The 11408-nt window shown below is 39.1% G+C and overlaps 1 protein-coding gene across 5 annotated transcripts in view; it reads right to left on the bottom strand.

Moving 5' to 3' along the window:
* Window positions 1-3213: 3213 nt before the first annotated feature.
* Window positions 3214-11408, bottom strand: part of LOC129720980 (Ig-like and fibronectin type-III domain-containing protein 1) — a 326155-nt gene continuing 317960 nt past the window's right edge. For all 5 annotated transcript variants that reach the window (XM_055672974.1, XM_055672971.1, XM_055672973.1 and 2 more), the window contains 8 exons: window positions 7225-7814; window positions 6669-7169; window positions 6155-6613; window positions 5847-6093; window positions 5605-5783; window positions 5050-5546; window positions 4540-4987; window positions 3214-4480 (listed from right to left, as the gene is read on the bottom strand). In XM_055672974.1, coding sequence (XP_055528949.1) covers window positions 4289-4480; window positions 4540-4987; window positions 5050-5546; window positions 5605-5783; window positions 5847-6093; window positions 6155-6613; window positions 6669-7169; window positions 7225-7814 — 3113 coding nt within the window. In that variant the 3' untranslated portion in view covers window positions 3214-4288. The remainder of the gene's footprint in view (window positions 4481-4539; window positions 4988-5049; window positions 5547-5604; window positions 5784-5846; window positions 6094-6154; window positions 6614-6668; window positions 7170-7224; window positions 7815-11408) is intronic.

Here is an 11408-nt window from a genome sequence, read left to right as displayed (position 1 = left end):
GCGATGGAAGGCGTGATCCCAGAGATTTTTCGCCTCAGAAAATCTCCCGGTGTCGGCTAGGATTGAGTCTAGACCAGTTGGGTTGGTTGTGAGTGGATCACGCCACCTCACAACCATCGACACCTATGTCGGCGGTGGGATTCGAACCCAGGCGTCGAGCGTGGTTGGCGGAGGCGTTACCAACCACACTAGGCCCCCGCTCTTGTTAGTAGTTAAGTTAGTTAAGTATTTATGATAAATATTAGTAAGTAATGAGTATATGTGTCCAATCACAAATGGTGACTTCTCAACACTGTTAGATATTTGTCATTTTAATTGTTAGGTTTTGTTTGCTTTCGCAATTAAGACTTATCATTCGTAGGTATTTAAACCTACTTGTCAGAAAAGTGGAAATAAATTTATAACTAACTTAATTGCTAACTTATTGGCTATAAAGAGAGCTTATCGTAGCAATTGAGGATTGCAACGATTTTTGTCGAAAATTGTTAATAATTTCATTTGACATAACTTCTAATGGTTCAACACCAGTAAGTCTATGTAATTCGAGTGTACCAAACCAAGGAGGACGCTTCATAATCATTTTTAGAATTTTATTCTGAATCCTTTGGAGCGTTTTCTGCCTTGTTGAACAGCAATTTGACCAGATCGGAACTGCATAAAGCATTGCTGGTCTAAGAATTTGTTTGTAAATCAAAAGTTTGTTCTTTAAACAAAGTTTAAAATTCCTGTTAATGAGAGGATATAAACATCTCGTAAATTTGATGCACTTGGCTTGTATACTCTCAATGTGCTCTTTGAAAATAAGTTTTTTATCGTAAATTAGTCCCAAGTACTTAACCTTGTCAGACCAACTTAAAATAACCCCATTCATCTTGACAACGTGATTATTGTTTGGCTTGAGGAAAGAAGCCCTAGTCTTATGAGGAAGAATTATCATTTGAGTTTTAGAAGCATTGGGAGAGATTTTCCACTTTTGCAAGTAGGAAGAAAAAATATCTAAACTTTTCTGCAATCGGCTGCATATAACACGAAGGCTTTTTCCTTTTACGGAAATGCTTGTGTCATCGCAGAACAATGACTTTGTGCATCCTGGAGGCAAATCAGGAAGATCTGAAGTGAAAATGTTGTACAGGACTGGGCCCAAGACTGAACCTTGGGGCACACCTGCTCTGACAGGAAATCTATCAGATTTTGAATTCTGATAGACAACCTGCAGAGTTCGATCAGTAAGATAATTTTTCAAAATTTTGATTAGGAAAATTGAAAAATTAAAAGTTTGCAATTTCGCAATCAAACCTTTATGCCAAACACTGTCGAATGCTTTTTCTATGTCTAAAAGAGCAGCTCCAATGGAACAACCTTCAGATTTATTAGCTCGTATCATATTAGTAACTCTGATCAATTGATGAGTGGTGGAATGCCCATGGCGAAATCCAAACTGTTCATTTGCAAAAATTGAATTTTCGTTAATGTGTGACATCATTCTGTTAAGAATAACTCTCTCAAACAGTTTACTTATTAAAAAAAGCAAACTGATTGGTCGGTAACTTGAAACTTCAGCTGGATTCTCATCCGGCTTTAAAATTGGAGTAATTTTTGCATTTTTCCATAATTTGGGAAAATATGCAATTTTGAAGCAGCAATTGAAAATTTTCACTAAAAATTCCATTGAGCTCTCAGGGAGATGTTTGATTAGTATATTAAAGATTCCATCGTCACAAGGTGCTTTCATATTTTTGAAATTTTTAATAATTGATTTAATCTCATTCAAGTTAGTTTCAATTATTTCTGCAGGTAAAAAATTCTGGGAAGAAATTAAATCAAATTGACGTGTGACTTCATTTTCAATTGGACTTACAAAATTCAAATTTGAGTTATGAACACTCTCAAACTGCTGAGCAAGTATTTGAGCCTTTTGTTCATTGGATACAAGAAAACTTTCACCATCTTTTAAAACTGGAATAGGCTTTGAAGGTTTCTTAAGAATCTTCGACAGCTTCCAAAATGGTTTTGAATATGGTTTCAATTTTTCAACTTTAGTCTCAAAATTTTGATTTCTCAGAAGAGTAAATCTATGTTTATTCTCTTTCTGTAAACTTCTAAAGCGGAATCAATATTCACATCGTTTTGCAAATCAAGCTCATTATTGAAATTATTCTCAATATGAGTTTTGTATCTTTCCCAATTAGCCTTGTTATAATAAAAAACAGAGCTCATAGGGTTGAAAACTGATTCAGGTGATAAATATTGGAAGATGGTCAGAATCAAAGTCAGCATGTGTGATCAAATCACTACATACATGACTTTGATCTGTTAGCACCAAATCAATTGTTGATGGGTTTCTTACAGAAGAAGTGTAGCCGAAATCATGGGTAAAAATATAAAAATAAAATTTTAATCGAATCAAAAAAAAAAAAACTTGTGTATTGTGTGTATAATGAAACATTTTTTTTAAACATAGTACACTGAAGTCACTTTTTACGTAGCATTTTGAGCGTCTTTTCCATGCAGATTTTGGCTTTTAATGGCTTTTGATGTGTGGTTCGATACGCGAAAGCGTTAGGGCTCGATAGTCTCGTCTTCTAGAAAAAAGTCCCCATGCAAATTTGAGATCAATCGGATTTCGGAAAACGTGGAGCCGCAGAGCAGTCAAAGTTTTACTTTTTTGACAGATGAAAAGAACGAATAGTTCATGAAATTTTCGAAATCAGTTTTTTTATGCCGAGTGCCTTAGAAATTCATGAAACGTGGATATCTGCTGTTATCCCAGACTTTTTTGATAATTGATTGAAAACTGACGTGGGTTTTGTTATACTTTTTTTAGGAGAGACAAGAAGCATCAGTTTAGCTAAGGGTAAATTAATCTATTGTGGACCACCCGCCAGATAAATTTAATTTTTACGAAAACTCGAGGGATTTTCAGAAAACTTTAAACGGGAATCACCTTGTCTAGCCAGTCTGCGTCACAAACTTTTATAAATTCCGATATATGATAAGAGAAATCGAGGTAATCCGATGAGTGGTCCACTATAGGTACAGGGTCAACTTTTGGTCAATTTACCCTAATAGGCATAGATCCACACGTTTCAACTCGAGACTCGGTTTAGCAAACCAGTTGTTCAAATAGTCGTTGAAGGAGACTGTCAGAGTTATTCCACTTTGCAGATCAGAACGGCATTCGAATATGAAATTTTGAGTTAGTGAATATTTTTTTTTATAAAACTAACTGTCTTTATTGCTTCTCTAGAGGTTTTGTTTTTGTTCAAACGAGAATTTCATTACTTCCTATACCAATGTTTTCCATCGTAACTTACCTATTCTTCAATAGCCCGAATATCGTTCTTAGTGGTGTATTGAAATTTTTTCTTTCACATGAACCGTATGTACATCGTAGACATTTGCGATATTCCCAATAGAAGTCCGTCACTGTTACAATGGTGGACTTATTCCAATTGAAAATAAATTCACCTCGCCGATTCGATGCGTTTCAGCTTTATACAAAGCCTCAGATTTTTTTTTTGCGACACTTGCCAAACACACATCCCTAAACATAATAAAAGTAACTGATTTGCTAGTTTCAAATATTCAGCGGAAGCACTCGCATGCGAATATGCTTCCGCCATCTTTAACAATAAATATCTAATTCATGAAGGTTTGAGTAACTTAACGAATTATTGCCACTGGTGTCGCAAACCGCCTTACAGAAGATTCGCTGTTTCATCCGCACTTCGGTCTATTAGTAAACTGGCGTCTACGGTGAACTTTGATTTCATCGTTTTGACTAGATCGTTGTTGATGCTGGTGGCGTTGGTATTGGTGTCTTCTACTTTGTCTTATTTTCGAATGTCGGCTGGGTGGTAGGTGCGTCTAAGGTTGAAACAAATTCCCGGTTCTAAACAACTATCAGGCAGTACACAACTGCACGTATTACTAGGTGATGTGTGTTAGTGCTACTCCTCCTCAATTAAGCTTGGTTTAAAATCTGCACCTTTCGCTATAGAAAATTTGTCTAATCCTATATAAAATCTTAATCAGCACCTAAAAGATCATCACCTTATTACTCTCAATCACAACTAGTACAAAAAACAGTTGACAAACACAGGGGAGAGAGAGGGTGAGTTTCACCGACGGTGTCCCACTCTGTTCTCACCGTCATACATTACATCTATAACTGTCCGTTGTTATTTACAAGTACACTTCGCGTTATGCTTGTTGTAACTCCCAGGGGTTCGAAAAAATCTTTATCCGACTGTGCGGACATTTCCTAGGGAGTAATACTAACCAATTCCTAAGAAACTAGTCTTTTAAATCCGGCCCGATCGTGGCCGAGCTTAAGCTCTTCGTACAGCGATGGGTTGACCTCAGTTGCCATCGGGACCACTGAATTGTCCTGTCCTAGACCGGTAGTAGCTGTACCGTTGGCAGAATGTAGTGACTCCTGCCGCCAGTCAGTGGTTGATTGTCCGGAAACGGCGGGAATCTAGGTGGAACAATAAATGAATAAAACTAATGAATAAAACTAGAGTGTTGCATTTTCACCTGAACATGTTCCACATTCATCTCGCGGAGGTAGCTTGGATTTTCGAAAGCGACTCCTCCGTTGGCCTGCTTTTGACCGATTTTCCGCTTCTTCATAATCACCAACGCTGAAATGGCAAGTATGATCGCCAGGATGCCACCAATAATGCCACTAATCACGCCCGCATTCGAAGACTGGGAAGCGGATGTAATGTGGTGATCACCAAGAGTGAATCGTAGTGGATCCGACAAAATAGACGCTCCAAAGTGGTTTCCGGCTTTGATCACCAATTCGTACATAACATTTGGTTTGAGACCTTCCAGTTTGATACTAGTTTCTTTAGCATCCAGACGGCTTGTTCCCAAGCCACTAATCACGTTGGAGAAATTCTCGGTCACGGGCTCCATGTCGTGCCAGAACAATCGATACCCTTCGACGGTGTGTGGGTTCTTGCTTGGAGGGTCCCATCTAGAATTGGATAAAATTGCATTTAAATCTTTGTGTCATGAATGTTCTTTTGTAATTCTTACTTGATAAGCACTTCTTCGTCATTCAGAACTTGAACCTGAAGATTCTGAGGTGGCCCCGGAAGTCGATCACGGTTCTCCTGGAAGCATCCAACAATCGTGCGAGTGTGCTGCAAGGCACAGATACCCGGAGGGTTGATCGGTTCTCCTCGACACCAGTTCAAGCACCGTCGGGGAAGGTCCTTCGAAGCGCAGCATCCCCGATGATCCGAACCATCGGCGGCGCACTTCATTAACTTGTCGAAGTCCACCAAACATTCTGGCCGATCGATTACGCTCTCGATGTCGATGTAGAACGAGCAGGCACTCATACAGGCCGATGATACGTTCTGCGATACGCAGCATTCCGATACGTTGGCGAACGCCGCTGTGTTACGAATTCGTACGGACACCGCCCGGGTTGATGAACCGAGCGCATTTTCCGCATGGCAGAAATATTCTCCAACTTCTTGTGCCGTTAGTTTACTGATGGTTAGTGTCATTGTGTAGAGGGAGTTATCCTGTGAAAGTAAATGCTTAATAATCTGTTTTTGGTTGGTGAAATAGTAGGAGACTTACATCAACATCATTACGCATAGCCATGCCAAAGTTTCCTCCTTGGATAACTGGAACCCGACCGTCGTGGTCTCGCCAAAACATCGTTTTGGGAATTGGTCTCGCTCGGACTGTACATTTAAGGTCAACGGATTCACCAACAGATGCGATAGTGATACCAGATGCTTGGATGCGTGGGGCAACTGAGGATTATCGAGTAGTTAGTGAAAAATCAACTACATAAGACAAAGCATTATAATACGTACAACTTATGTTGACCTTCTTGGAGGCCTGCATCGGAATGCCATATCCGTTATCAGCGTAGCACGAGATGTGCTCCATATCCGTCGTCACGTTGTGTATCACGGTGATCATATGCCGAGAGGTGTCCTGTCGGACCAGATGACCCCCGACATAGAGGGAAATTGTTGGTGCAGGATTTCCCAGCGCGAGACACAGAATTGTCATCGAGCCTCCCTCGGAGATTATATCCGAAGGGTGAACCGTTGGTGGCTGTGTGAAGTATTGAGTATGTTATTGAGGTGTTGGATCTATTAAAACCGAAACAACTTACATCAACAAAAGCAGGCAAGGCTGGATCCGTCCAGGCAACCAATGTTTCCGAAGGAAGACTGGTTCCCTTGGCACCCAAGGCTACAACGTACACAATATGTTGGGTGTTTGGTTGTAAGTTAGAAATCCGAACCCAAAGCAGCCGAGTATCAATCACAGTGAAATTGTTGGCAACCTTATGAATTACTCGATAGGTAATGGTCTCATGAGGATGAGAAAACTCTGGCGGTTGCCAGGCCACCGTTATCCAGGTGGCGCTATGTGAAGAAACCGAAATGGAATGAGGTGGCGACGGAGCACCGTATACAGTGCTGGCAGCATCTGTGCGTGATGTGTTAATCAGCAGCATGGAAGATGGAAGCGATGATCCATGAAGTCCTCTGGCGATTACCGTTATTCGATACAGTCCTTTTGGTTCGAGATTCGTAAGCTCCATCTCGGTTTCCGTAGTGTTGACCTCCTAATAAACGAAATAGTCTAGATCTATATCAGAGGAGAAACCCACAGGTACTTACGTTCTCCAGTTTGATGATGGTTTCGTACATGGTCATGTTGTTTACCTTCCCGTACTGAACGAGATAATCCGTGGCTTGCGTGTCGGTATTGTTCGGATCGACCTCTGACGGAACCCATGCCAACGAAATACTCGTGTTCGAAACCGAAGTAACGTGCAGATCTTCGACTGGAGCCGGAATGTGTCCAATTCCTTCCTCGAAGCATTGAATGATGTTACCGGCGTACGGAAGACAGTCGGAAGGAGATTGAGTTATTACACCTCGACACAGCGAACGGCATTTGGGAGGTACAGCGCGGCGTTCACAACAGGATGAGTGGTCCCGGCCTCCGGCACTGCAACGTACGATCGTCCCGATTTGACCCCGGCAGGTGTTACCCAATTTTTGCAAATCAGACATTTTTACGTCGTAACTGCACAGTGGAGCACATTGCGGTAGGATTCCGGAAGCGTGGCAACAGGAAGATATGTTATACGTTGGAATGATCGGTTCCGCTTGATTCTGTGGAATAAAATCTGTTAGTGAAAAGTTCCCAGGATCTTTGTTTACAGTTTACCTCTCTCTTGGTTTGGAACACTAAGCGTGGTGAAGGACCACCCTTTCCGTGCGCGTTGGCTGCTACCACGAATGCTTCATAATACTGGGCAGCTTCTAAGTCTTCCAGAATAACAGGAGGTTGATCTTTCTCCACAACACTATACTCTTCACCGCTTCCCAATCGTCTGTAGTGCAAGTGATATGAGGTTACAGTATCTGGAAGAATTTTCGGTGGTTTCCATTCAAGTACCACAAAATGCGATGCTATCAGGGGAGCTTTCAGTTTAGACGGTGGACCCGACAAGACTCCATAGCCTTGCAGCAGACAACTGCTGTAGTCGGACATGTACTGCAGACACTTGAAGTAGTTGAAATTGATCGCTTTCACTGTTCCCGAACAAAACGTTAGGCAACCGTCCGGTATTCCGCGAGATTTACAACATGACGTATGGTCTATTTTGTTGGCCAAGCAACCGAACGTGATATTGGCCCAGGGAGCGCATACCATTAGATCTGGTACTTCGGTGAAATCAGCCTTTACTGGATCACACATCTTGTCTAGACAGGTCCGGTGGGTAACACCGTTTTTTATGCAGCAGCCGCGCACATCTGTTATCGGATTGCAAGAGAAAAGAAGCATTATTTCAAGTAAGCTTTCGAATTGAAATATTTTTTCGGTGCAGTAGATCTGTGTGTGTTTGTCTCTGTGGAAACTCATTGCTAGTAAGTAGAAAGAAAGTGGCAAAAGGCACACGGAAGAATTTCTCAACCATAATCCTCTCGAAATTACGGTGCAGCAAACCTTTTGCTTGCCTTTGATGTTTCTGCCCCAGTTGCGCCGGATGAGAGCGCCAGCAAGCAGTAAAGTGTCTTGAGAAGAAGATGCTTTCCCCGTCTTCCCGGTTGAATCGTTTACTTTCGTGGAAGACGATGCCGGATATCATCGTCCACAGTCGACAGGGATTATATTGTTCGGGGTTTGCGCATGATCACTGTGGCACAGAGGCGAAGAAGTTCAAGGCGGCTCTATGAAAAACCCATTTCAAAAGTATTAAAGCCTGTTGGTGGCGGCATTAGGAATGATGGAAGGTTTTTTTTTCCGTTCGAAACCAGCTTGAGAGAGGATATTTTAAGCTGTTACTCGTAGAAGCGATTATGTAACTGGTGGCCCGGACAATGTGTTTATTGTAATAAGTGTAATAATATAGCAGATTATTAAACCTGTTTTGTTAACATTTGTTAACAAACGCGGATAAATAATATGCTTAGAATTAGAGAGCGACAGTTGGTGACATCAGGCGTACAAAATCTTTACTGGGAGGGAAATGTAACTTTCAAGTATATTGTTTTCTAGCATTTTGTGTGAATTACAGAAAGACATAACATTTACAGAGATGAAATGGGTAGATTTTAGTAGTCGCTAAAAAACTTAAGCTCCAACGTCTAGACGAAATTTCACGCTATTTGACTGTGAACTCAAAATCGGTACGTCGTATCAATCTATGAGGTTTAAACTAAAATCAGCGACTTTACTCAACACCGTTCGGATTCGTCTCTTGTTATTGTTTTAGTAGGTATACTTAAAAATTTGGGTGACAAAAATTGCACACCTTTTTCATCAGAAATATCGTTGATTTATAATGTTTTGAGTCGGTATTTAGTTTTTAATTTTATTTTTTAATAATTATAATTAAGAAGGTAAATTTAACTAACTGCGCCTTCAAAGTTCCACCAAAAATCAATTACGTCTCGTGAAACAATATTAATGTCATTTAAGTTATTTTAAAAATTATTTAGTTTCAAATTGACAATCTCATCATGTTTCTGACATAATTTCTTATAAAAAACACGCTCCTGAGGTATTTTACACTCGAGAAGAAAAAGAAAGTCAAATTTCCTCTGGTTTTAAGCATTCTTCTTCTTCAAGCTTTTTCATATCTCCGGATATTTATTATCAATGAAAATTCTGGAGATTGAATTGTGGAAATATTTGTTCAAGGAACCCAACAAAAATACAAGTTTTGAAATGCAGTGTTGCTGAATATGTTATTTATGCAATTTGAAAAATTAGATTGTTTTTTTATTTTTATTTTTCCATTTGCGGGTATATTCTGTATGCAATTTAATCGTATATTGTGTGCAATTTAATCGTATTTCTGAGAAAATTTTACACGAAAAATACCTATTACCTCAGATATAATGAGCAAAACTGGAGTTTACTCATTTGCCTTGAATTTAAATCCTTATTTTGCCAATTTTTTTCAACTGTTTTTACTATGGATATTCTGAGTTATGAAATTGAAAAGAAAATAGTCAAGGAATCCAGAAAATATATAAATTTTATTGAAAATGCTGCCAGTCGCATTATTGTTTTTTATCATATGGAACTTCAGAGTTCTAACTTGATTGAACATCGCAAAGGAAGGTTTTTCTCATGAGTTTTTTTCTAGGATCTATTCCCAGATCTCAAAGTTATCAGTTTCTCAGGTAGCAGATACAGCATTGTCAGAAAACAACTTAAAATTGCACAGCTTTGGGAAAATAATAGTATTATTTTGGTAATATTTCCAAAAATCACAAGAGTTGTATGCAAAGCCACGACCGCAAACTTGGCGTAGAACTACATAAGGTTATTTGATACATTATTTGTATTGCATGTTTTTAAAATTCAGTGAAAATGAGAAATAAAGAAAATATTAAATTTTCAATTCATTTGTTTGGTTGACTGTGCTTCACGGAATCATGAGCGGCTTCGGCTGAAACAGGCTCTTATATAGACATTTCAAACTGCCAGATCTATAATTCTGTAGACAGTACTTGGGAAGCAATCATATTAAAGACCAATCAGATCTATCGAATTTTGCGCTTCAACTAGGATTAACAAGGATTATACTTGGGGCTTAATAATTTTTAAGGTTTAATTATGCGAAAACTTAATTTTTATGCAGATAATAAAAGCTGTTCTGGTGTTATGCTTATTATTGAAAGAAAAGGTTATTCAGTACGTGCTGAGACATGGAAACTAGGTCAAATTTAAAACTGTTCCAAATTTGAAGGTGTAAGATAAATTAAGTTCATCCTCAAAAGGACAATTTACTGTTTAACTCAATATCGGATAAAATGCCGGACGCTTCTCTGCGTTATCACTGACAGTGCGAATAAGGTGTTTCTTGTGGTAGAATAACATAGTAAAAAGCTGTTTTGACACTCAAAACTAGACGGCTCATGTATTTTGAACGCCAGCTTTCCCGAACGTTGGTGTATTGTCATAATGAGGTAACTTTTCATTGGATGCATTTACTAGTGACCGCTATCACACAGAGACAGGTTTTCACTAGAGGAAGTGCCCCAATGCATCAGCTGGCCTATTACTTTTGATGCGGATACCAGCTGCAACTGCTGCGCTATTCGTTGCCATGCCACAGCTATGGCCGCTATCCGCTGCACTGCTACTGCTGCTGCCAAGGGAGGACTGGTGTTGTCGCTGTCTAGAACTATTATAAGCGGCTTCGGCTGAAACAGGCTATTATATAGGCCAAATAACACATTTCAAATTGTAAGGTCCATGATTCTGTCGACCGTGCTTGGGAAGCAATATAACGACCAATCAGAGGTCGATTTTTTTCGTTTTGACAAAACTTGACAATTTTCAATAGTACAATAGTTTGAATAATAAAATTACAATTTTCTGCAATTGGGAAGAATCTTAGAAGATTTTCCAATCAATTTCTGCAAGGACGAAGGAAATCCATCGAAAACTAACCGATTTATTAGCATTTGAAATTTGAAACATCCCTATGTAGCCGAGAATGTAGTTCCTGAGAACTTCCTGAGAGACGTCCGAATACCTCATAATTTAATGAATTGAAGTATGTTGCCAAAGATTAGGGTTTATATATCTCATAATATCATATTTTTTGATAGAAGACAGTGTTGTCAATTATTGTTTTGAGCTATTGAACAACATTATTTATTAAGTATAAAACAACAGTTGGCAACACAACCCTCCGAAAAAAATTGAACTGAAATCGGTAACTTTAAGCTATATGAGTCTAATACCTATAGAAAGTTTCATCTTAAAAATGAACATTTAGAATTTAGAAATTTCAAACCAATAAAAAAAAACTAGTTTTACTGATATCGAGTTTACTGGTAACACTTATATATTTTCATAATTCGTTGACTATTCTACGCCAAATTGTA

This window comes from Wyeomyia smithii, chromosome 2 (genome assembly GCF_029784165.1).
Source record: "Wyeomyia smithii strain HCP4-BCI-WySm-NY-G18 chromosome 2, ASM2978416v1, whole genome shotgun sequence".
Lineage (NCBI taxonomy): Eukaryota > Metazoa > Arthropoda > Insecta > Diptera > Culicidae > Wyeomyia > Wyeomyia smithii.
The sequence above is the reverse complement of the archived record's forward strand: the minus strand, read 5'-3'. Positions and strand labels throughout refer to the sequence as shown.